The sequence below is a fragment of the Castanea sativa genome, chromosome 6 (genome assembly GCF_040712315.1).
Source record: "Castanea sativa cultivar Marrone di Chiusa Pesio chromosome 6, ASM4071231v1".
Lineage (NCBI taxonomy): Eukaryota > Viridiplantae > Streptophyta > Magnoliopsida > Fagales > Fagaceae > Castanea > Castanea sativa.
The window spans coordinates 7,070,208-7,096,994 of NC_134018.1; the positions used below are offsets into that span (position 1 = coordinate 7,070,208).

Here is a 26,787-nt window from a genome sequence, read left to right on the forward strand (position 1 = left end):
AGGAGTGAAATAATTTGGCAAGATTAATACCACTTCCTCATTTGAAAGGAGAAAAAAAAAAGTATTGGAGAGTCTTTTTGACATAAAAAATTAGTATTGGAGAGTCTTTTTAACATAATAACAACCATAGTTGTCAAAATCTCAATCTAGATCTTATGATTTTACGACCCCATCTACCCAAAATGATCTGGATCTTTTAAGGATCTCTGTGATCATTCAAGATCGATAGGATCGTAAGATTCTGATGATTCTAAAAATGAAAAATAACATCTCAATAGAGTGTCAAGTTTTAAGATTTTTGGCCATGCTGGTGACCGAAACACACACCCATAACAATGGTGGCGACGAACTCAATCGGAGACGATGGCTCTGATGGACAAGGAGCGCCTTGGAGGCCGAGATGACCGCCATCATCGACCGCCTCTGCGGGCCTGGTAGCCTTGGCCTTTTCGGCAATCTCGTCGATTCCGAGGTCTCTTTCTTCTTTATCTTTCAATTTTTAATTTTTTGAAATTGTGAGATGTGAGTGATAATATGTACTCAGAGGAAGAGAGAGAGAGAGGCAATTCTGGAGAGAGGAAAGAACAAAGAAAAAGAAAAGTAACGGTGTTACAAACCATTTGGGAAAAAGGACCAAAATGGTCACTTTCTAATTGTTGCGGACTTTATTGGTATTAGTGTGGAATTTACCCTAAAAATTATTTTTAGGAACGCCTTTATATATTAAAAAAGAAAAAGAAAAGAGAGAGGCATTTATTGAGTCTATTTTGTTTGCCTGGAAAACTTTAGTTTCCGCCACTACAAAGTGTACAACGGTGAGTTTGAAAAACAGTGAACGGTTACAGCTTTACGGAATTAAGGGGAGGCAAAAACGACGACGTACGGTTCTGTTGTTCACATCCAATTCACCACGTGTTACCCTTTGCATGCAGCTTTTCCTACGTGTCAGTTCCTACTACAAACACTCAACACTCGTCTCACTGTGTGTGTGCATGTGATTTTTGTTGCTCACAATTATGTCAACTCTTACTAGTTTTGTGACTTTGTCACAACGTGTTGTCGTGGATGTTAAGATTGCAGAGCTCAAATTAAAGGAACAACAGCAAAATAGAATGATGGTGTTTGATTATGTAAGAAACCTTGGTAATCAAGAACACCCACAGGTGCTTCTCATAACGGTGTTCGTGGCCGTTCTTTGTCTTTGCTTAATCATCGGTCACTTGCTTGAAGAGTACCGCTGGGTTAACGAGTCCATCACTGCCATTTTGACTGTAACTTCTCTCTCTCTCTCTCTCTCTCTCTCTCTCTCTCATTTAACGAATAAACAAGTTGAATTATATGTGGCTGGCTTTTAGATAAGTTGTATTATATGGTTGAATTTAATCTTGTTTTAGGTGCTTAATTAAGCAATTAGAAAATGATCTATTTAGTTATTTACTCAATAATACTCATCATTTTAACACTTCTCTCTCACATAGTATGGATTCTCTCCTCAATAAATGGATCTAGTTCATTTGAATTTTTAACTTCTTTAAATGGGAGGTAGAGTAGAAACACGGTTTGAATTTTGATAATAAATAATCAATTGTTCTAAAAGTTAAAGTTGTTCTAAGATGATAAATTTAATAATTTAATCAAAATTCCAATGTTGGACAACGAGTCTCAATGTATGTGAGAGAAATGTTACATCTGTTATATGGTATTATATATTTTTAAAATGTGTGGCTCAATTTTTTTATTTTTTTTTAAATGTGTTTGTCTCTGTTTTTTGGGATTAAGGCTTGTTGAAATCAAAGTGAAATAGAAAAATATTGTAATGAGATTGTAGAGATATACTTAGGCAGAAGAAAAGAGAAGAAAGAATAATAGTACGCAAGAAAAATTCTTTTAGTATTTTTGTATCATTAAAGGACTTAGGAGATGAAAAATTGTTCTTATAGAAATATGAAAGTTAGAGGAGAAGTATTTTTGCTTTTTAATGCATTTGATAAATTCAACAGGAATGTTAAAAAATTAAAGGTTATGACTTTTTTTTTTTTTTACTTTAATAATTATGTATGTCACTAAATATGTTCATTTTAAATAGGGATGCGTAGCTGGAACAGTAATCTTGTTTCTGAGCAAAGGGAAAAGTTCTCACATCCTTACTTTCAATGACGAATTGTTCTTCATATATCTCCTTCCACCAATAATATTTAATGCTGGGTAATGTTGTGCTATCTTTCTTTACTCTTGAATGGTAAAGATACTACCAATTTTACTACAAAAAGTTTACAAACTGATGTGCCAATGGATGTGGTTAGTGTCACTTTAACAACATAATAAATAAATGTTTGAATTACATTTTTATGATTAGTGGCACATCAGTAATTTGTAAGAATTATGTAGTAATATTTGTAGTGTACTAGCATTACTTCTCTTGCATTAGTTCAGATGAATTTATATATATTAAATCGCTTGACTCTTCTATATACTACAGATTTCAAGTCAAGAAAAAACAGTTCTTCCAAAACTTCCTTACTATCATGTTCTTTGGGGTGTTTGGTGTTTTCATTTCTGCTGTAGTTATCACAGCTGGTAACATTTAAATCTTTCCTTACTTTTCTATTCAATTCCATGTTCTATTTCCTGTTCGAATTTCCATGAATTCACTACTAAATTTCTGCATACTATCATTGGAATAGGCAGCTGGTGGCTGTTACCTAAGTTGGGATTTGTTGGTTTGACTGCACGAGAATATCTAGGTGAGATTATTGTCTTTGTTACCTCTTATATATCTATAACTTGGAATACCTTTTTATTATGCTTTTCTTTTCTTTTTTTGGTAGTTAACAAACATCACTTGCAAATGAATTTTTGTTGTTTTGATTCAGCTATAGGAACAATATTTTCATCAACTGATACAGTGTGTACACTGCAGGTTGGTTGGATTTGTAATTATTCTCTTTGTTTTAATTGTGGCGGGCTGCTTTGAATGTTGGATGTTCTATATATGATACTATATATACATGTAGGTTCTCCATCAAGATGAAACTCCTTTGCTATACAGCCTAGTTTTTGGGGAAGGAGTTGTAAATGACGCGACATCAGTTGTTCTGTTTAATGCAATTCAAAAGCTTGATGTTTCAAGAGTAAATGGCAGGACTATGCTTCATGTTATTGGAGATTTCTTTTACCTTTTCTTAACTAGTACTGCTCTTGGAGTCACTGTAAGTCTCAATGGTTGAAATGCACTAGCATGATGTTTTGATTAATGAGCTGACCTAATACATATATTACAATGCCATCCTATTTTTATGTAACCTGTGACTGAATAATGTTGCTGTAAAATGAATATAGTTGCATGCTTTTTGGTTGAACTTTGTTACTTTTACTTTATAAGGTTTGATGTGCTTAGAGCACATCTCAAAAATACAAATGTCATGTTGGTGCATAGGATGGGTTTCCCTTAAGAAATATTTACTTTGATGAACGCTATGATCATGTAAATTTAAATCATTGTGCATATAAAGGAAAACCACCAAAGTTATTCATAAAAAAGCAAAACTACCAAAAATTGGCCATAACATACTAGTTTGCCTTTTTCTCAGTGGAGTACTGTAAATAAATATTCTCTAAATGTACCTTCTCATAAATTTCATTACTTAAAATTAGATGCAGTGTTAAACAACCTATTTGATGCTTTCTACCCATAGAAATGCTTTTTCGGGAATTTTGATAGGGTATTCAATTAATTATTGATAGATTTGAACTTACACAGTCTAAATTGACAAGTCACCTGAAGGCAACAACCACAATTTCAGTTTTTTTTTTTTTTTCCCCTTCTAAACTTCCATATCAGTGTCCTAATTATTGCACCTGTAGATAATTCCGGTCTCAATTATTTTGCTTATACAATGACCAAAACACAGCATTTGCAAAATTACTATAGTTAGTATTTACTTTTGAAGTACATGTTATTGATACATAACACTAGATAATATATCTTTTATATCATTGCATATATGAATGCCAATAATAAATTATGTATATTTTGGTGAGGATATCATTTCTTTCAACTTTATTGCAGGCTGGACTTGTGGCAGCATATGTTCTTAAAACCTTATACTTTGGAAGGTAAGTGCTTATTTCATAAAATGGCCTTGAGGAGTACTTTTTTTAGTGGTTATAATTTGAATGACAGAGTTCACGCCATTTTCTAAATCTGGAGGCAAAGTGCAATTTGGTTTGACAGAGACCTTAATGAAACTACTTTCCTCTGCTTACAGACACTCAAGCGTCCGTGAAATTTCATTGATGATTTTAATAGCATATCTGTCCTACATGTTGGCAGAGGTAATTACATGTATTTAAATGGCCACTCACTTTTTATTTTAATTATATCTACGCTAGTGCAAAACTTCTAGATTCTTGATTCTGAATTTTGATTTGTATGGTGAGGTAAATATTATCACTAAAATTGATGTCTCTGTCCAACATAATGAACAAGAATTTTTGTCAACTAACATCTGAATAGAAAATTTGTGTCATTAAGGACTTTTATGTGATTGCTTGAGGTTAAATAGGAAGAAGGAAACTACTAGTTAATGTCATGAAAGTGATGATCTTGAACTTCTCTTTAAGATGTACAACATTGGCCTTTACTACAATTTTGGCGTCATCAACTTGTGGTAAATAGTGTGCGATGATAATTTTTTTACCATTCAAGTGACTATCATCTCTCCATTTTGAAAATTTTTCTTTCGGCTATTTCTATTTTGCCAACATTTTTTTTTTTTTTGGTGTGTGTTTGGGGGGGGGGGGGTTGTGTTTGGTTGTTTTGCTAGATAAGCTGACTGACCTTCTTGCTGTTTACTTTCATAGGAGATAACTAGCAGCTTTAGATATGGATCAAACAGAATGCATGATTTCCATTGAAGCATGTGAAATATAAAATATCGCATTGATCTATATTAACTGCCAATTGTTTGTGCAGCTGCTGCAACTTAGTGGAATTCTCACTGTTTTCTTTTGTGGGATTCTGATGTCACACTATGCATGGTATGATGTGACTAATAGCTCAAGAATCACAACCAGGTATATATAAAAGGATTATTTTGGATTATAGTTGTATCATGGGTCATACACTCATGCTTCATTATGAGCAATACATTTCCTCTTGCAGGCATGTATTTGCAACAATGTCATTTATTGCAGAGACATTCATTTTTCTTTATGTGGGAATGGATGCTCTTGACATTGAAAAGTGGAAGATGACTAAATTATGGTACTATTTCTCTCCTCTTACAATTTAGCTTGGTTACATTACCAAAATTTATTAGTAAGAATGATCAGCTATAATAAAATATAATATTGATAAAAATTTAAGTTGCTGTTCATCCAATTGAGTTTTTACTTTTTAGTGACTGTATTCTAAGAAGCAAGTTGCAGTACCTTGTATGTACAACAATGTACTCCATGTAGTCAATAAACGACTATTCATGGGGTGTGCCTTCATGTACAACATATGCACTTCCAACAAAAAATTTAAGGATTTTTATTCAATCAAATTACAGACTTCAATAATTTGAATGGTTGAAAAGTGTGCCTCTCTGAAGTTTTTTATTTTATTTTATGGAATATAAATCAATCAAATGCTTGTTGCCAATTATGACAGGTAATGAGACTTTTGATGGTAATGAAAATGCTTAGGAACAGCCAATTTTAAGGCTCATATATTCTCCTCCAAACTCTCAATACCAACTAATAAACTCACAATCCCAAAACCTCAATACATATCATAGTGCTCTGCCACTCAAACCATACGCAAACTTATACACACAACCATCTTTTAACCTCAATAGAATTATCAATTACCATTCAAAGAAAATCATTCATGTTTTCTGAAAGTGTTATTCTTTCCCCATTTGGAAGAACCTCTAGGCTAAAGCCACCTAACATTTATAGTGTTGTCTATATAAGACTTTAACTTCTCTTCCTTAGTGTACAAGAAATACTATTTTACTTATTTGACAAGGAATAAACTTTCCTTTCGCAACATACTCGCAATAAATGCTACTCTCTCTCTTTGTTGTTTTTTATGAGTTTTTTTTTAAAAGAAAATTGGTTAAGTTAGTGACATTTTTTAGGGATCTTCTTTGGTCAAGTTTGAAGTAGAATGCAACCACTAATATGGATTTTAGTTTAGGTTAAAATATAATGCTTAGAAATAAATCCTTGTCAAAATATCCTATAGCTTCTTTGGAATAATGGCAAGTGTCTTTTGTATAAAACATGTTCTTTCGATGTTCTGTTGGTTGCAGTTTTGGGACTTTAATGGCCATCTATAGCACCTTAATCTTGCTAATATTGCTTGGGCGTGCTTCATTTGTATTCCCTCTCTCTGCTCTTTCCAATTACTTGAACAGAAAGGCCGAGAGAACAGAAGTAATCACATTTAAACACCAGGTTAGTATTACAATGTTTGCCCTGATAAACTTTAATGCATATAAGGTAAGGGAATGAAGTTGCACTATTTGACGGTCTCTGGATTTTGAAATTAACATGTATATAGATAATCATTTGGTGGGCTGGGCTTATGAGAGGGGCAGTCTCTATTGCATTGGCTTTTAAACAGGTTTATACAAGTTTTTTGTTTATCACAGTTCATGAAAGCTTGGTAGAGATAATCCAATGTTTTGGATTGCCAATTATATAATTATTGGACAGATGCTTTAAATTAATTCTCTCTTGGTTTGTGAAGTTCACATATTCGGGTGTTACATGGGATCCAATTAGTGCCACAATGATCACCAACACCATAATCGTAGTCCTCTTCAGTACATTGGTATGTTGGTTTATCTCCTTAAATTAGATTCCTTTTACAATGGCTATTAAAATTTTAGGTTTTTGTATCAACCATCTTACAGTTATGTTACTATGAGGTTATTAGTTTTGTTCTATTTATTATCTCCTTTGTCAGTTGGGAGCATAAAATATTATGTTACATCACAAAACATCAATATTCATATGTTTTTAGGTGTCATTGTTGTTAACTATAATGATGTTGACTAATGTATTAGTAGCCAAGAGTAGGAACATTGCACAATCCTTTTACTTCCAAAGATTTGATAGTATCATTCAATGGTTGCAGGTGTTTGGTTTTATAACAAAGCCTCTAATAAGCTATCTAATTCCTCACCATGAGTCTATCATAATCAGGCATGGAGAATTAGTTGTTCCAAAAGATGACTTGAATGTGCCTTTGCTCTCATTCGAAGAATCTACTGCAACCAACATTGGCCGTGCAAAGGATAGTTTATCCCTTCTTATAGAAAGACCTATTACCACCATACATTCCTACTGGAGGAAGTTTGATGATAGCTATATGCGACCAATATTTGGAGGGCCAGTTACCAGTCAGTTGCAATGTTAAAGGAAAAATGGCAAGTGAATTAGATAGGCGCAAGGTGCCAAGTTATCCTAATGGTAATTTATTTGAGTCTTGTGTTGGAAATGGAAAATTTTACTTTTGGCTCAGTTGACATTTTGTAGTGCTATTTTACAGGTGAGGAGATGCAGTTTCTTGGTGTTGAACATCAAGTCCACTTTTCATCAAACTAGGCAGTTTCAAATTTCAAATGTCACTGGGAATACAGAAGCACAACGAGTTTTAAGTCGTGAGGTAGCAGTTTGCTAATCTATTAGATGAGTCAAGTTTGACCTCATTTCCTGACTATGCAAAGTTTTGTTATTTTTCTTAAACTCTCTACTCCTCTGGAAAGTTTACTGATAGACTTTTTGTATGTAGGCTTCATCTATAAGTGTAATGAGAGATTAAACTAGAATCTTGTTCTAGGTTGTGACTTTGTCAGTTTTTATTTTTATTTTTTTATTTCCATTGTTTTTGGTGTTTCTACAATACCTACAAAAGGATGCAATTCCTTTTTCAAGAAAACAAGTAATGTAAGTATCTCTCTTTGTTTTTCCTTAGTTTTTTTATGATGAAATGTAATGTAAAATTATGATGCTTTTCAAGATAAACAACTGAGGCTTGTTGAGTTATATTTTGTGCACCATATTAATCATGTTGTAAGTAGTAATATTGTAAATGTTTTATTACTTTTCTGTAGACCTTTGAGCAAGCACATGACCAAAAGACCACAGGAAGTAACATCATATGATTTTGGCATGTTTCTTAGGCAGTGCCAAGGTGTGGAATGTATGATTTTCAAATCATGTCTAGACCTTCTGGTCTAGACTTAACCTAGTAAGGTCCAATTCATAAAACCATGAAATTTCAAAAACAAGTCAATAGGTTTTAAGTGATTTTTACCAGCCTTGGGCATCTTCTCTTTCGCTAGTAGCCCAAAATAAAAGACAAGCTAAATTGCTTTCTACATAGTTGAAAGGTGAATATGTGTTTTTTTTTCTTCATTAAATGTTATCTTGTTCTTAGGGATGTCATGTCATACGAATGTTTAAACCGACTAAAAAGGCTTATCAGTTCCGTGGGGAACAATCTTTTCATCCAAACCGTATGAGAATTGAACATATATCTAATTGGTCGTTTATCCTTTTAAAATCGTTTTAAAAAATGTCTTAATGTTAAAAATCAGATAAGATCAACCAATTTAACCTAATTCTTTTTTACATTTGGTTGATCTATTTACTTAAGGTGAGACAAAAAGCGATTTCTAAGTAAATCAAGTGTTTTTAAGCCAAATTCGCAAAATAAGCCAAATTCTTGTTTATTGTTACTTCTTATCTCACATTCAAACAAGCTAAGAATAAAAAAGCCCCACCAAATGTACAACTTTGTTAAGTGTTTATCAGTTTATGGATCACATTTTACCACCGTACACCCTTGGTGTAATGATCACTCTACAAGTATAAATGTTTGTAGGGTGTGGAGTGTGGAGGGCAAGGGTTAAGGTTCAAGTTTCTAGGAGAGAGTTTCACATACATATACACTTAGATTAGGCTAGATTAGAAATTCTATCTTGTATAAAAAAAAAATACATAAAAAAAAACTTAAATAAGTGGTAAAATATCTTGTGATCAAATAATGATTTTTATTTTATTTTATTGATGGGTCAAGAACTTGAGTCTTAAACTCATTTAATAGTAAGAAGTATTACCATCAATTTTATTGTATCTATAAACATATTAATAGAAAAAAAAAGGAGAAAATAATTTACACTATGTGCATTGAATAATTGTTAGTTTATTACTGTTTCGATAAGTCAAGTGATAGAAAATAGTATGTTACCATTAGTGCATAATAAGTTGTTGTTAGTAGTGAGTGGTGACTAAAAATTCTATAATTCAACTGGCACTTCTTAGCCATTACAAAGAAGAAGTCTTAGGATCCCATATTACTCCTCGTAGTAAATCTCATATTATTATATATAGAAAAATGTTGATGGTGGGTATTTCCACCTAAAAGTTATATTGTTCTAAAAACAATTCACAACATGTCCTTACTATATAATAATAATAATAATAATAATAATAATAATAATAATAATAAAAAATTATGAAGAGAAAAAAAAGCTGGTTCCTGAAAACTAATTTTCTAAAAAATTTTGTTTTTTGAGTAAATCTCTCATTTGTTTTGAAGTAAGATAGACCACAGATGTACAAAATTTTTAGTTCTTTTATATATATATATATATATATATATATATATATATATTTTTTTTTTTTTCAAAACTATTTCTTTACTAGCATTTATTATACCATACACTCAGTTAACTCAACTAATAAACTCTTATTATTGCATACTTTTGGTATGGTAGTCACTTCACAAGTATAGATATTTGTGAGGTGTTGGGAGTAAGGATTGGTTCAAGTCTACAAGAAGGAGCTTCGTGCGCGCTCGTGTATATATATATATATATATATTAGAATAAAAATTTTATCTTAAAAAAAAATAAAAAAATAAAAAAAAGTTCAAATCAGGAATTCAACCCACTTGTGTAAAAAAAACCGATCAGTGTCCAGAGAGAGGACACCACAGATTGTAAACTCTCTCAAATATTAGGGAAATAGTTTTTGTTTTTCTTTCTTCTTCTCTCCTACGGGCTACTCTCTGCTGTTTTCTCACCTCAAGTCTAAAACCCTTCTCTCTCTCTCTCTCTCTCTCTCTCTCTCTCTCTCTCTTTGTATATCAATGGCAGACCCTGCGATGTCGTGTAGAGAAATGAAAGCTTAGCAGTACCAAACCAGTCACAGTCTTCCCCTGCTTCACATTCTCAGGTAAACTCTGTCTCTCAGTTATGTTTCTTTTTGTCGTCTTCAATTTGTTTGTTCTAATTTTGACGCATGTTGGTTAACGGAAAAAGGAGGATTGGATTGAGTTTTCTTTTCGTATTGTCCTTTTCTTTTCTGGGTTTTGTTCCATTTTTTGTTTGGTTGCTGAAAACGAAGCAAATTTCATATCTTTCATCTGTTTGGGTTCATCCTAGGTGGTTGGGTATAATTGTGATAAAATTTAGCTGACTTGATTTAGTTTCAGTTTTCAGATTGTGTCGGTATCAGTAAAATGTCATATATCTCATTCAATTAAGTTACTTTTTCAACAGATAATGATTGGTTGGAACTATGGTCCCTTCTCTCGAATCATCTTCTATTTTTGAGTTCTAACCTTTGTCCAACATGAGGATCTTTCGGTGATGATGTATATTGTATGGTGGTTAAAGATGTAAATGTGTGGGGTTTGGTGCTTGACTTTTCACCTGGCCAAAGTTAGCCTTTTTCCAACATGAGGATCTTTCGGTGATGATGTATATTTCGAAGAATGGCACTAGCATTGGCCAGAGAAATTCTAGTGCAACCCCGCTTCACTGTGAGTTATTCATTGGGATTTCGTGTGGCTGCGACTGTTCTAAGGACCATTTTCATTAATCACAATAGAGAATTTATTAGAAAAAATGTTGGGACTTATCAAATATCAGATGTTTACTACAGATGGTATCAGAACCCATATCTTCAAAAAATTTCTACTAGCACTCACCCTGAAAGGATATGTTGGGAAGGTTCCTCGCATGCAGTTCTGCTGAGAAAGCTTGAAACTGCCTTGAAGGATCACCAATTGGATGAAGTATGGGAATCTTTTAATGATTTTAAAAACTTGTATGGATTCCCTAAGGGTATTATTTTTGGTAAGTTGATCAATGAACTGTCATATTCATCTGACCCACACTGGCTTCAGAAGGCATGTGATTTAGTCTTGCTAGTTTTGAAAAAGGAATCAGGTTTACTTCAATCAGATACCCTAATTAAGTTGTCCCTTTCCTTAGCGAGATCTCAAATGCCTATCCCTGCGTCAATGATTCTTAGAGTGATGCTGGAGAAAGAGACTTTACCCCCCATGAATGTATTGTGGTTGGTTGTTCTGCATATGGTGAAGACAGAGATTGGGACATACATTGCTTCAAATTTCTTGGTTCAGTTTTGTGATTGTTTCCAACGCTTAAATGTGAATAAAAATGACCGGGCAAAGCTGATAAAACCAGATACAATGATCTTTAACCTAGTGCTTGATGCTTGTGTGAGGTTTGAATTGTCTTTTAAAGGCCAACAGATCATTGAATTGATGTCCCAGACAGGGGCTGTAGCTGATGCACATTCAATCACTATTATTGCCCAGATTCATGAGATGAATGGTCAGAGGGATGAGCTGAAGAAATTTAAAGACCACATTGATAGAGTTTCAGCTCCGTTTGTATTTCATTATCGGCAGTTCTATGATAGTTTGTTGAGCTTGCACTTCAAGTTTAATGACATTGATTCTGCTGCTGATCTTGTGTTGTATATATATAGAGACTGGGAATCTTTTCCCATTCAAAATGTTAGGAAGGAACTACAAAAGCCTCATTTTGTTCCTTTGGGATCTGACAATCTCAAGACGGGATTGAAGATACAGATTGTACCTGAGATGCTGCAGAAGGATTCTATCCTCAAAGTGGAAGGTAAACAAGAACTTGTTACTTTTAGAAATGGGAAACTCATGCTTAGCAATAAGGCACTGGCCAAGCTCATTAATGGATACAAGAGAGTTGGGAAGATTAGTGACATATCAAAGCTTTTACTTAGCATTCAGAAGAAGTCACATTCATTGCAGGTATCCAGATTGTGCTCTGACGTGATTGATGCTTGCATTAAATTGCATTGGCTTGAAACTGCTCATGACATTTTGGATGACATGGAATCCGCTGGAGCTCCCATGGGCTGTACTACTTACTTGTCACTCCTGGCTGCCTACAACAAGGAAAAGATGTTTAGGGAAGCAAAGGCACTGCTTAAACAAATGAGAAAAGCTGGTTTGGTCTTAAATTTATCTGATGAGATGGTTGTCTCCACCTGTCGATCAGAAGCATTAGATAAAAATGCCATGCTTGCCTCATCAACAGTGATAAGTGAATCAGATCTGGCTGAGTTTTTGGTTCGAGAAATGAGAGAGGAGAACGCTGTTCCTCCTACGGTTTATGAGTTCAATTCTTCTATTTACTTCTTCTTCAAGGCCAAAATGTTAGCAGATGCTTTGAAAACATACAGAAGAATGCAGGAGATGAAAATCCAACCTACAGTGCAAACTTTTTCTAATCTGGTATGTGGATATTCTTCTCTAGGAATGTATCGTGATATCACGATCATCTGGGGGGACATTAAGAGAAATATGGAGAGTGGAAATTTGGTAGTGAGCAGAGATCTCTATGAGTTCTTGCTACTGAGTTTTCTTCGAGGTGGTTACTTTGAGAGAGTGATGGAGGTTATTGGTCATATGAAAGAGCATGGTATGTACACTGACAAGTGGATGTACAGAAGTGAGTTTCTAAAGCTTCATATGAATCTTTATAGGAGGCTAAAAGCATCAAAAGCTAGAACTGATGCTCAAAGCAAAAGGCTTGAATATGTCCAGGCATTTAGGAAATGGGTTGGCATAGATTGAAGTTCAATAAGGAAGTTCTTCTATGCAAGGGATGCTCAAAGCAAAATGCTTTAGTATGTCCAGGCATCTAGGAATATGAGAGATTGGTTACTCTTGTTTACTTTAATCATGTAGTGTCTCCGAATGTTATGTTTAAAGGGATGCATAGCTGGAACAGTAATCTTGTTTCTGAGCAAAGGGAATAGTTCTCACATCCTTACACTCAATGAGAAATTGTTCTTCATGTAACTCCTTCCACTGATAATTCAATGCTGGGTAATGATATCTTTCTTAAAAGCCAGACTCTTGATTGGTTCCAGTGATATCACATTTAATCACTTGGTGACTCAGTGTTTAACTTAGTTGGATCTGCTATTTATCTCCGACAAATTACAGGTCAAGATAAAACAGCTATTCTAAATTCTGGACGTTATCATTGGCCTAGGCAGCTGGTGGCTAATTCCTTAGCTGGGCTTTGTTGGTCCGACTGTACAAGACTACCTTGGTGAGAATTTTCCTTTGTTACCTCTTATGTATATTGCATGGAAGATCTATTTTTATGCATCTATTCTTTTGTAGTTAATAAACATAATTTGCAAATGAAAATTATTTCCTTTGTTACCACTTATGTTTGATTCAGCTGTAGAATAATATTTTCATCAACTGATTCAGTGTCTACACTGCAGGTTGGCTGGGTTTGTAATCTCTTCTTTTAATTGCAGCAGGCTGCCTTGAATGTTGGGTGTTCTATGTTACCATACTAGATGTGGGTTCTCCATGAAGATATAACTCTGTTATACAAGCCTAGTTTTGGGGGAAGGAGATGTGAACGATGCAACATCTCTTGTTGGAGATTTCTTTTACCTTTTCTCAACAGGCACTGCTCTTGGAGTCATAGTCTTGCGGGTTGAAACATACATATTAGCATGAAATGATATTTTAATTTATGACTTGATCTAATACATACATTACAATGCTATCCTATGTGATAATGTTGCTGTAAAATGAATATATTTGTGTGCTTTTGGGTTCAATTTGAGGATTTCACTTTTTGAAGTTTGGAGCAGATCTCAGAAAAACGTTATGTCTTGGAAGTGATGCATAGGTGGGTTTTCATTGGAAATGTTACTTTTGATGATATTCATGTTCATGTAAATGTGAATCACGGTGAATTTAAAAAAAAACACAAACAAAGATTAGCCATAACATACTGGCTTTACCTTCTTTTTGCTGTGTACCATGAATAAATTTGCTCTTAGACGTACCCTCTCATAGATTTCAATACAAGACAAAATTTTAGAAATGCTTTTTTTGGCATTTTGATCGGTGATTGAATCTAACCATGACAGTTTTGTAATTATCAGAAAGTAGTGCTCTTAATATTATTGTTCATTGAGCTATGACTATCTAACTCAAATTTCCTAATTATACCATTTTTAAGCACTGATCAGATTGCCATCCCCGCATTGATAATCATTTCAGGTGATGGTATTCAGAGTACCAAGCATCTTGATTTGAACTGAAATTAAATCATGCCTTCTGCACAACTTAGGATAACACATCCATGAACTATTAAACAAGAACTCCTTGATGTGGATTAGTAGCACTAATCAAGCATCCTTGATGTGAATTTGTAGCACTAATCAAGCATTATCTTTATGTGCTTATTTTTCCTGCTCATTGTAGTTGCATCTCGGATGCTGCTGTATCACGTCAAGTTTGGCTTATAGGTTTAAAGATGTCACCTTCTCTAAAGTCCATGCCTAGATGATAGTTGATAACTTGATTGTTACCTTTTTTTTTTCCTTTTTTTTTTATTGGTTAAAGAAGGATAAATATATAAAAAGAGAGCAAAGGAAGGACTCAACCCATCTCAATCTTCTTGGTGAAAAAACCATGGGCGAAGAGGAGATAGAAATGGGGCTATTCCAAATACAACAAGCAGCCCAACGGGCCAAATTGTGAGGAAGGAAGTTAACATCTCTAGAAACAAAAGAAAATTCCCAACGAAAGAGAGAACTAAAAGCAGCTTTGACATTTGGGAAAGATGCAAGAAACCAAGGAAGAGACGATTGGATGTTCTGAAAGGCCTCGATAACTCCTTTGGAACCACCTTCTAAGGGAACATATGACTTGCAGTAGATTGCAAGCTTGATGGCTTGAAAAGTAGCTTGTGTTTCTCCAAGAATCAGATTTGAATGAGCAAATAAGATATCTCTAAATTCATTTCTCCTAACAGCAGCAATGATGGTGGTATGAGGTCTAATAGCAACATTGTAGGAGAATAAGGCTAAATAAACAAGTTTTGATTCAACAATACAAACCCTAAAAAATTAGCAATGCTGTAGAATCACGCAAAATGCGTTATCCTTAAAGGTTGATTTGTGCCACCCGGAGTGGAACTCGGTGTGAATGGCTCTCTTGGCAGAACAACCCCCCAAAATTAGACTATAGTGGTTTCTTAAAGTTGATCATACACTCAAGCAAGAAGAACTAAGAACAACCTTAATTTGCCTTTACTTAAAACTAAAAATTGATGTTGAAATTTTCAGTAGAGATGAGCAGAAAACAGAGGGGGAGAGGCGGCTGTGTAGCTGAAAAAATTGAAGAGAACAAAGAGGGGGAATAAGGGATTTTATAAGCCAACTAATGAGAGGACATTTGGGCTGCAACGATCACTATGCATGCCCAACGGGTAGCACATTAAATGCCCTCAACGGGCTGCTTAATTAGAGTCCAACGGGCTGAACTGAATTGGGCTAAAAGGGAAAAGAAAGGAAAAAAGGTATAGCTCAAGAGAGATAGAGACAAGCCTAAATTCAATCCAAGCTCAACTTTAACCCTTAGCCCATTACCTTTCAAGCCATCACTTAAGTTGTGCTATTGTTTATAATAACTCATTTCTAACCAATGTGGGACACAAGCACAGTTTAAGCGTTTGAAACACACATACTCCAACAAACATCAAAATTTATTTTGATCCAACCGGGTTGAGGAGGAAACCATTTCAAGGCCGGACATGCAAGGTGAGATGTCCAAGCTACAATATGTTCAGAATAAACCTTGTTAATTACATTAGCATCTTTTCTAAGATCAGGCTTGTAATTTGCAAATATTGTTTGGTTCTTAATTTTCCAAATGTTGTCAAAGAGAGTGATCTTGTATCCATCTTTTGAAGAAACCTGCAAATGCTTATGAGAGAAAATTGCATATTTCACAATATCACAAGGAGATAAATGCCCAACAGAAGCAGTGATGATTGGCCAAACAGATAGAGACCAAGTAATTGATGTATATGGGCAAGATATTAGAATATGCTCAATGGACTCATTAGAATGGTTGCAGAGGTTTCTCAAAAAAAGAAAGAACGGTTGCAGAGAACACAATGAAAATCATGCTGATGTAAGGATGATCGGTGATGGCTCTATTGAAGTACTTAAATATTTCTCCAAATCAGTAATCCCTCTCAAATGCATTAAGAGCCATCAAGGCTTCAAATGCTTACCGCGGCATTGAGGTGGCGTTTTCAGGCCACATTTCTTAGGCAACGCCAAGGCAAGCATGGGATTAATCCTAAATGCAGGGAGGACAGACTTGTAGTTGCAAACGCATAGCAGCAAGTTGGCATGGCGTACGACAGTGCAACATTATTTGGTTGGCGATGGAGGTGACTGTCCACTAATTGCTCTGAGGCATTGGGTGAGCTTGGTCGAGTCTATATCGCTGCAGCCTTGGCTCCCCCCACCAATGCAATGAGCAATATTATGACCATGACAACTACATATTGGACTAAAACTTTGCCACTAGCCTTGGCCATGTTCTCCCACCGGTAGTCCCTTATGCAAAGGCTACACAAATAGCTTTCTGCAGAAGGGTCGATTCATAGGGATTGATATGGATTCTATTTCATAAAGTTACAGTGAGCAGCATGGAATGTGATTCTTTTTCTTTTTATTGTATATTACTCTGTATGCTTAAACACGTCATGTGATTCCAGCTTTAGAGGAAGTCACGACTCTCACGAGATGGATTAACAATATTTCTGATATACTGAAAAGAGGGGGACAAGGCAGAAGGGAAAAAAAAAAAAAAGCACGATCTTGTTTGGAAACTAGATAAGAATGTTTGAAAGGTATATAAAGGTGTAATGATTATCACCCATAGTATGTACATACACAGGCTGAAATCGTTTTTTCAAAACATGATTTTACCACTTCACAAAGGGTAATGATTATCACACATAGTATGTACATACACAGGCTGAAATCGTTTTTTCAGAACATGATTTTCCCACTACACAAATTTGCCTTCTGATAATTCGCCTTCTGATAATTCATCCGCTCCTACTTAATTTAGTCAAAATATTGAATAGAAAGAATAATATTTGTTGGGGAAGAATCTAAGGAAAATATAGAGGCAAGAATCGCTGTAAATATATTAAAATCAGTACCCACATGAAACAACAGGAAAAATAAAAATAAAGTACAAATCATCTAGTGTCACTTACCTTTTCCAAATTCTTGTGAAACTCACCTTAAATACATAGATTTCAACAGGTAACACATGAACAAATTTCATTTAAATTCTTAGCCAGGAAATGAGCAGTTTCCTAAAAGTTATTTACATGCACAATAAACTAGACACAGTTAATACAAATCTAAACAAACACCATCTAATTAGTGGGGGAAAAAGAAAAAAGAAAAAATAAAAAAGAGTAACACAACTTTTACAAATGATCTTGATTTTCCTACTGTCTGCACTTCACAGGTGTTAGAAACTCCCAAGGGTTATGCTAACCTAAGATAACAAGTCAGACAAATTGCAAACCTAGGACAATGGGGCCAATTGTAAAATAGAACTTGCACAACATCTTCATTGTGTTCATAAATTGCACACTTCCGATAGAGAATCACTACATCTAAGAGATCAATATACAAAAACGCTATTAGCTTTCTGAGGCGAGGCATTGCATAACATATTGGCCTCAGCACCATTCATTTACATCTGCAAGCAATAATTAACATCACATTAACTTTTGCATGCAGAAGATAACAAAAGAAAAACTAGAATCTCCTGAGAGGGTTGATTGCTGCAAATGGAAACATTAAGTGTGAATATGGTCATCAAACAGAGATATAGGTCAGTACAATTAAGAAAATAGCAGAATGCTGAACTTGAAGCTTATATCTCTTAAATAAATAAATAAGAACTTGAAACTTATGTCTCTTAAAAAGGAAGAGAAAAATGTGCAACCATAAAATTATAGGTGAAAATAAAATACTACATTTTTAACATTCACTAACCAGTTAATGATCAGCACCATTATTTCCTGATTATATGATGGTTTTCCAAAACTTCCGGTATCCCCAATGCAGAAATGCTTTCACAACCAAAGAGCTCTTGAAGCTTTGCATCACATAGTATTACCATTGGAGTTACAGGATCCTAGAAAATATTAAAGCCAGAAATAAATAAACAGATCAGATCAATTTGATGGCCAAACATTTTCAGAATAATTTTACTAAGCACTCATATGTGGCACCAATTTTTCCAATAAGCTCTAATATAATGGCATTTCCTTCACCCATAGGAATAGGGTGAGGTTGTGAGTTCAAAACCAACTGGATGCAAGTGTAATTTACCACTTAAATAACAAAGACATGGCTAAAAATAAACATAATTAGCAACAATTTTGTAATTAGGAATCCCATTACACAATTTAGGAAATTCAAACTCCCTTAAGAACTTCAGTCTATTATGGCTACTGCAGCCTCATTTAGAATTTTCCTAGTCAATTTTTCAAGTGACGAATATAATAAAAGCCCTCCTGTTAGATGTTCCACCAACATGCTTTAACTAAGTTTAGAAGCATCCTAAACTTTTTATAAATCTACTATTAAGATGACTATCTAGAAACATACCTAACAAGAATACCATAAGCATGGGCCTAAATGGATGCAACGCTAGAAGGATGAACAGATAATCTGAGGAACTCTTGAAAAATGGAAACTCCATAAGACATCAATGTCAATTTTCTCAAAGTCTATGCCAAAGCTATAATCTGATTAAAGTTAATTTTGTTGAAATAAACTGAAAAACTGATCCGCATGGATAGTGGTCATCTACCTCCAGATTACTGAGCTTTATGTATTCCCAGATCCGTCTTATAACCTCTGATTGGAGCATCTCCCTTTCACCAACACCAAAGAAGTTTGCAAGAGCTTCAGATATTATTACAGGACTGGGATCACTACTTCTCATTGCAGACTCCATCTCTACTTTTGCCTTCTTAGAACCTGACTGTTCTGAAAGCATCAAATCATGAACTCCTTAATCTAAGAACTAAATTTACACAAGCACACACACACACAAAGCTGCTATTAGACCAGAGATACATTTTTGATACATACTACTAGGTTCAAGTGGAATGATATGTTTAGCTAGCAACTTGTTCATTTTGAACATGTCAGTACAGTCCGTCTCAAATACCAAACGCAGCTCATCATTGCAGATTATTTTCCTTTTGTTACTTGGATCTTGGAGATTGTGTTTCCTTATGTAAGCCCACAATTGCTTGACAATCTGAATACAACAGTAAGGATATGAAAATTCAAGAACCTCTTAGGGAAAATAAACAAATTGATAGCCAACAACAAATAAAGTGGTGTGATCTAAGAGTCTGAACCTCAGTCCTTGGCAATGCTGGCTGGCCAACAATAGTTTGAAGTTCAGGCGAAACACCACAAAGTTTGTTTAGACCCCCTGGTCCACCTTTTCTCTTAGTAGTTTTGGGTGGAGCACTGCAATAAAATGACAGGAGATAATATTCGATTACAACTCCAAAAAAGAACTATGGATTACTTGAACAAAATAGGCATGATAGTAATATGATTTTGATATGGAGATTACAAAGTAAAAAAGTTTCTGGATTTGGCATCATGACCAATAACTTTTTGAGGGCATATTGTCATGCGTTTTAGAGTCTTGAATAGTGAGAACATCAGCTGACAATTTGGGCACCGGCGAGGACAGTGACAATGAGTCAATGACCATAAATGGAGACTCCCGGATTTGACTACAAGAGGCACAGAAACTAGGCCTGATGGAGTTGGGTTAGTGTTGAGCACACCTATACTATGTGGCAAGCAAAGCATTTTGGACAGCTTTCCAAAGCTAAGAAAATGTTTCAATAACAAATGACACCCACAACCAAGTTATAGTCTTTTGGCCATGTACTACAAATTTTTGAGTTGCCACCATTCATGTCTTGGCTATGGCTTTCCCAAAGTCAAATTTCTTCACATCTGCAGCTGTTTTCTACAAAAGGGGGCCTTGAATCCTCATGCTCAGCCACCAAATCAATTCATAACCTTCTTCTTCGTCTTTTTTTGATAAGTAAAACCAATTCATAACCCAATCACCAAGTTCACATTGGTTACCACATCAACAGCACCAAGCTCAAGCTCAAACACTTGACCATAAAAGGAATTTGTGGAAGTGAGACTCAGGAATACAATAATTTTCTATTTTCCTCTACTTCTTCAAGTACCAAATCGATTACTAGTTAAGCAAACAAACTCAATTCAAAAACAGTTCCACAGGTACATGAATTTCACATTTAGCTCAATTGGCAAAGTATTTTGTCTTCAAATAAAGAATCTCAATTTAAATCCTATTCCCCAATTTCAAATCCTATCGTATCTATTAAAGAAGGGAAAAAAACAGAAATTTCTATAACTATTCCCCAATTTTCTCGCCAGCCAAACAAGAGGCAAATAATTACGAAATGCTTTTCTTAGGCAATACTAATAACAGTAATACATTTTACTAGACGAGTTCAATTCAGTACACTTTACAAACTCCAAATCGCCATAAAATACTGCTCTCATAAAATTCCACTTTCTTTCTTTTCCTCAATTTTCTCAGCAACCAAACACTCATATTAAACCAAAAAACAAAACCAAAGGCTACTCTCTCCCTCGAATTTCTCAGCAGCCAAGCCAAACAGAGCGCAAGAACAACTCTATCGACGATTAGAACTCAAATTTTCCTTTTCTCTTTCCACAATTTTCTCTGCAACCAAACAGCAAAAAAAAAAAAAAAAAAAGAGGAAGAAACAAACCTAACAGGCGGAGGCGGCTGAGCAACGGCGACTTCGGCATGATTCTGCTGAGGCGGAGGAGCGGAGAAGATCTGAAAGGCGGAGGAGGAGGGAGGAGCGTGGTGGTAATTAGGGTTTTGGTGGAGGGCAAAATGGTCTTTTGACTGATGCTGCTGCTGTTGTTGTTGTTGTTGTTGATGATGCTGATGTGGCAGCTGCTGGTGGTGGTGATGTTGTTGTTGTTGTTGTTGTTGTTGAGGTTGGAAGAGAAAGTGGATCTGAGCGCGAATGAAGTCGAGCTTGTGAGAGAGATCGACACCGAGCTTCGATTCCAGCTTCCTAACGACGCCGTTTAGGCTGCTCAGCGAGTTGTCGTTTTCGTCGCCTTCTTCGTTACTGTTGTTGTTGAAAAGAGACTCTATGGCTCCCGATATTTCTTGGTCTGTAACCATTTCTTTTTCTTTCTCTCTCTCTCTCTCTTCTTTTTTAACCGAAATTAACGGTCTCCTTCTCTATCTCTCTCTCTCTCTCTCTGGGGAATTGTCTCTCTCTCTCTCTCTCTCTCTCTCTGTGTTTCTCTCTCTTTCTCTCTCTTCAAGCTTTTTCTCTCTCTTTTTGACGGACCAAAATGACGATTCTGCCCTTGGAGGTTCCAGTGACAATTTCGGACTTCCATGGCTAATAAGGGGACGCCCAGTGTTTTTTTTTTTTTTTTAATAGGAAAGGATGCCAAGTGTTGTTTCCCGTAATGTATATTGTTTTTGGGTGTGGATTAATAAGTTTAGTGATACTGGATAACAAATTATTAGATCCACAAAGAGGACTGTTAATATGATTCTCTTTGACCTTTCGATCGATAAAATGTTATTATTTATACAAATATGACACTATTTAGTTATTTTTATTTTTTATTTATTGTGCTGATTAGGAAGGTTATACATATATTTGCATAGATAATATCATCTTATTAGTTAGGGAGGACCATATCAGCAGTTATCTCAGTATAAATAGTAATTTCTCACACTGGATCCGTTGGAATTGTGACACGTGCCATCATCCAACTAGGTCTAGTGCTTGACCCAAACCTCCCCTGTTTTTTCTTTCAATATTTCTACTATCTAGGCTAGGCTCTTCATTTTTCCAAAAATTATTTAATTCAAAACTTTCCATTAATTCAAATTTATAATTTAAGATTTATGCATTTCTATAGCAAAGATTTTGAGAAATACTGTATTATTTACGCAACATTTTTATAACACTTTCGCAACAAATTATAAGTGAAGAATTGTTATTTATTGTTATGGGTTGGCAAAATTTTTGTATCACACTCATGTCTAAACCAAATAGACCTTGGAGAAACCATGAAATAGAGAGTGATTAGGGCTTTGTGCAAAAAAAATATATATATAAATTCAAAAATATTTGTAATACGTGACTAAGTTCAAATTATTTGAGAATTCATTTCACAAGACACAATTTTAGTAGTCAAATTAAAAAATCTTGTATCACCTAGCATGTCGTTGGTGATGCAAGTAAGAAGTATTAGAAAAAGAAAATAAAGAGACTAAATTGTTTCCTTTTAAAATTTTAAAGAACTAAATTAGAGCTTTTTTTTTAATTAAGGGACCAAAATCAAATTGGCCTCATATTTAAGGGGCCAAATTTACAATTTGCCAACACCAATGTCAACCAGTAGTGGCTCCAGGAATTTTTCTCATGATATTCTTTAAGAAGTATAAATTATACAATCTAATAAAAAGAGAAATTCATAAATTGACAACAACAACAATAAAAAAACACGCAAATACATAAAGTTTACAATTGCCTTCTACAAGTTTTCATATTTTGAAATCATTGTGTAATAGTTTCATTATCAATTCTACAAGTTACATCTCTTTCAATGTACAAAACCAAGCAATCATTCATCCACTGAATGTAGAACAAATTATGGAGTAAAATTTAATTTTATTGGCATAAAAAAAATTGAGGGTGTTCCTAAATTTTTTTTGAAGGGTAGACAAAGAAAAGTTTTTAAATTCTTATATATAAAAAAAAAAAAAAAAAAAAAAATCAATTCATGGTGGTCTTGGAACCACCTTAGCCTTTAGGTGGCGCGGCCCTGATGTCAGTTGAAAATGCTACATCAGCCATCTACTCATTGTGCCATTTGTCACACAGGTGAAAATAGATAGATGGACAAAATTGTCATTTAAAAATAAAATTAAGAACTAAATTAGAAAATTTTCAAATTTAGGGACCAAAATCGAACCGACCACATATTTAAATTGAACTGCCTTTTTTAAATATAATAACACCAAAAGCTTTGTAGCTGAATTAGCACCTCTCCATGCACAAAGTGTTTGGGGGTCTAGTAGAAAAATGGTTCAAATTGTAGGGTTAGCAGCATGTTGTAATTATATATATAAAATAACACGTTGACCAAAGACCATTGCCATTATATCATCATTTTTTATACAACTGCGTTAAATATGGGTGGTCACTTCGATTTTAGTTCTTAAATTTTAAGAATGTTCATGTACTCCACATTTTTCACATATTAACCCTATTTGTTTGCTTCTTAATCGTATGCATTTTCTATATTACTAGGAAGCAGATTGACATGGTCGGAGAAACATAAGTGGGAAAGAATGTTTTATTACAACTTTACAAGCAATCTGGACCATGAAATGATGAGTTGAAGTTACATAAGAAGACAATGATAAGGAGGTATCAAATTTAAAGCATCATCATGTCCAAGTTTTTCCCCACAATTGCATAGCCCAATATAAGTTTAATTCTCACTCGGATGATGCTGGCATTACTAAGTACCAGTTAAAGTGCACCAAGAAGTGTCAAAAAGGGTAGCAAATTAGCAATGGTTAAATGAGAGTGTGACAATGGCTACAGTTGTGGTCGTCGTGGTTGTGGGAATTATAGTTGCTTATTTACAATATTAAGAAGATGAAGAAAAAGAAAAGACTCAAAAGGGTATAAAAGATGTAAATTAAGTCGATTTCATAGAAATTGATACAAAACGAGTTCATTTAAGAGATAAGCATGATTAAGGAAAAGATTTTAGAAGTTGTTGACTTGTGTATGTCACAACATAAAATTGATGTTATAAAAGCTAACTTGCCTTCTAAAGACAGAGCCATCCTATTAAAGCCCAGGCACCACAATTTCAAAAAGAGCCAATGCCAGCCAATTGAACATGGAAAGTGAGACTAAAAGATTGAAAAGATGGGTCACAATTGAAACAAAATGGAAAATGAAGGTTCTTAGCAGTGATGACCACAATAATGCTAATTTTATATACATTACTTGATATTTAGAAAAACAAGACAAAAGTAAAGCTCTTGAAATCGGTTCTTAGCAACATTGTTACAATTTGATTGAATTAATGGAATCCTCTTGAACCTCTAGACTGATATAATTCCAACTTACTTTTGGCATCTGGTAATAGTGATTCAATCGAAGGTTCTTCGATCAAATGTGCCTGCTTTGATGCCCACTCAAGCACAATAAGCACGTCTTCTTGTGCAAGTATCTCATTCTCAGGCAAATGCATTGCAAGGTAACATAGCAAAATCAGAGCAGGAACTTGGACCATTTGCTCACCAAAGTAAACCAACTGAATTAAGTGCTTAGCTCCTCCTGCATTTACAATGGCTCTGCTGTGTTCAACATGGAGAAAATTTTCAGTGCATGCAAACTTGCTAAGTGCAATGGCAGCCTCCATAGAAACCTCAGGTTCCCTTTCATCAAGCAGTCTCACCAATGGCCCAACAAATCTTGTTTCCGTTGCTCTGAAAGTCCTGGCCAAGTTTCCAATTGATCTGATGCAGGGCACAAGAAGATCCGAGTTGGCATTCTCTATAATTTTAAGTAACTGTTCAACTACAGCTTTGGCAGCAGGGGAAGTTGGCTTGAAAGCAGAGCGTCTTAAGTCAGCATTTTGCTCAGCCACTTCTGTGATTTCCATCAATGCCATAGCTGAATAGGATTGAACATCTTCAGGCCCTTTTTCTAACAAAACAGCAAAGCATAAAAGTGCTCTGGATTCTGTGATGTTCTGACAAATAGATACATTTCCCTTTGATAGCTGCCAAAGGGCTCTTGCTGCCATTGCCTTCATCTCGGCCTTGGTAGCCGGATCTTCCATTTCCCTCCCCTTAATGCTTGCACCCGATAACTTAACGTGCTGGTGCTGATTATGATGATGATGGTGGGGGTGCTGTTTTGCATTGCTGTATTGATTGCTCTTAGAGTGTTCAGCAGTGTGATGTGTTCCATGGTTTTGTGATGCCTGTGGTTTTGACTTGCCAGAATTATTCTGGCCCCTCATGGCCATGGTGTTAGTTACCAAATTTTGCATCTGGCTAGGAGTGTTGTTCCCCATTGGATGACCAATTTGAGGACTACTTTGCTTATCATCATCTTCATGTTCCTTTCTATGATTATTTGGATTCGGATTATTACTCGCCATCACAACAGAATGTATAGACATTTGGTGTTTGCTAGTAATGGCATACTTACTATGTTCTTGAATCGTCTCGAACGCAAGATGACTAACAAGCATCCGAATTGCATTGTTCTGCGCAAAATGGTCCTGACATTTGGGATGATTTGCAGCCAGTTCCGAGATTGCCCAAGCCACTACAGCCTGAACCTTCATGTGACCCTCTTTGAGGATTTTCGCAAACACTGAGCAAACACCACAATTCACAATGTGTTCGACGCTTTCCGGGTCACGTCCCAACAACCCAATCGCCCTTGCAGCATTCTCCTGACCCTCCAATTTTCCTTCTTTGGCCAATTTCAAAAGTCCAACCACTCCACCTTCCTCAATAATCAGCTTACCATATCGATCATTGTCCCGAGCCAACGAAACCAAAGAAGCAGCCGCATCAGAACGATCATCTAACGACGTAGACCCATTATATAGAATCGCAATCTGTTCCCATATAAGACATAGAATTGGCTCATTGGCTGCTATTGGAGGAAGACCAAGATAGCCATTGTCACGATCATCGGCCGAGGCTGACACTCTTAGGAGCCAAGACACGTCCCCAATAGAATTCTCAAGCTGCATGGACGTTTTCCTAAACGCTGCAGTGGGGATAATTGTGAAAACCCTCTTCATGATGCCATTGGCACGAGCCTTCATAACCAATGCAATCGCTTTTTCGAGGACTTGTTCTGTGTCATCAATGATGCGACGGGTTGGACGCTCATATAGATCACTGCTAGCACGCGCTGCTTGGCGTAAAAGCGCCGCTAGCTTCTCGGTCTTGGCTTTGAACTCTAAACATTCTTGTTTGAAAGATTGTGCCTCTTCCGCAAACTTGCTCACCTGGTCTGCCAATTGTATTGGCCTTGCCAATATTTCCTTCACGAGGTCGGCCGCCATGAAAATGAAACCGAAACTCCTTCAAAATTCAAAGACAGAGTTGGCTTTGTTATAAAATGGTGAATTTAATGTTGGTTTATGAGGGTGGCATCAAAATGTACATAGGTAACGTTATATCATATGGTTTTTTTTTTTTTTTAATTATAATTTGATCGTTTCGATAATGGCAGAAGGAGGATTTGAACTTTGTATCAATTGAGATACAAACTCGATATATCTTGGGGTTATATCATAGGTTTAGAAAGCAATGTTTTTGGGTTAGCTATCTTGGGATTTTTGAGGATTTGAATTGTGTTTGGTTTTTAATTCAGGCAAGGCTGGTGAGGTGGTAGTGGTGGTGGTGGTGATGACGGTGATGGTGGC

General features: G+C 35.3%; 4 protein-coding genes across 5 annotated transcripts; 2 read left to right on the forward strand and 2 right to left on the reverse strand.

The window, feature by feature from the left end:
• Positions 1–1,112: 1,112 nt before the first annotated feature.
• On the forward strand, positions 1,113–7,429 carry LOC142641017 (sodium/hydrogen exchanger 4). The gene is made up of 14 exons (XM_075815370.1): positions 1,113–1,271; positions 2,087–2,205; positions 2,480–2,577; positions 2,685–2,744; positions 2,874–2,920; positions 3,015–3,209; positions 4,070–4,116; positions 4,269–4,335; positions 4,976–5,076; positions 5,165–5,266; positions 6,303–6,447; positions 6,554–6,616; positions 6,743–6,826; positions 7,133–7,429. Exons 1-14 carry the CDS (start codon positions 1,113–1,115, stop codon positions 7,412–7,414), a joined length of 1,569 nt encoding a protein of 522 aa, XP_075671485.1. The 3' UTR covers positions 7,415–7,429.
• A 2,551-nt stretch (positions 7,430–9,980) lies between these two features.
• On the forward strand, positions 9,981–13,979 carry LOC142641016 (pentatricopeptide repeat-containing protein At4g17616). Of its 2 annotated transcripts, XM_075815369.1 has the most exons (4): positions 9,981–10,239; positions 10,566–13,189; positions 13,310–13,418; positions 13,600–13,979. In XM_075815369.1, the coding sequence occupies exon 2, from the start codon at positions 10,781–10,783 to the stop codon at positions 12,932–12,934; it is 2,154 nt and encodes a 717-aa protein (XP_075671484.1). In that variant the 5' UTR covers positions 9,981–10,239; positions 10,566–10,780; the 3' UTR covers positions 12,935–13,189; positions 13,310–13,418; positions 13,600–13,979. The 2 variants fall into 2 exon arrangements, with proteins under 2 accessions (XP_075671484.1, XP_075671483.1); XM_075815368.1 differs by having other exon boundaries at positions 10,566–13,418.
• Positions 13,980–17,460: 3,481 nt separating this feature from the next.
• LOC142638017 (uncharacterized) lies at positions 17,461–21,578 on the reverse strand. The gene is made up of 6 exons (XM_075812005.1): positions 21,036–21,578; positions 19,599–19,713; positions 19,324–19,495; positions 19,040–19,218; positions 18,217–18,358; positions 17,461–17,917 (listed from the first exon to the last, which is right to left on the reverse strand). The coding sequence occupies exons 1-5, from the start codon at positions 21,464–21,466 to the stop codon at positions 18,236–18,238; spliced, it is 1,020 nt and encodes a 339-aa protein (XP_075668120.1). The 5' UTR covers positions 21,467–21,578; the 3' UTR covers positions 17,461–17,917; positions 18,217–18,235.
• A 2,833-nt stretch (positions 21,579–24,411) lies between these two features.
• LOC142639365 (uncharacterized) lies at positions 24,412–26,424 on the reverse strand. Its single transcript, XM_075813559.1, has one exon. It carries the CDS (start codon positions 26,422–26,424, stop codon positions 24,412–24,414), a length of 2,013 nt encoding a protein of 670 aa, XP_075669674.1.
• Between the last annotated feature and the right edge of the window lie 363 nt (positions 26,425–26,787).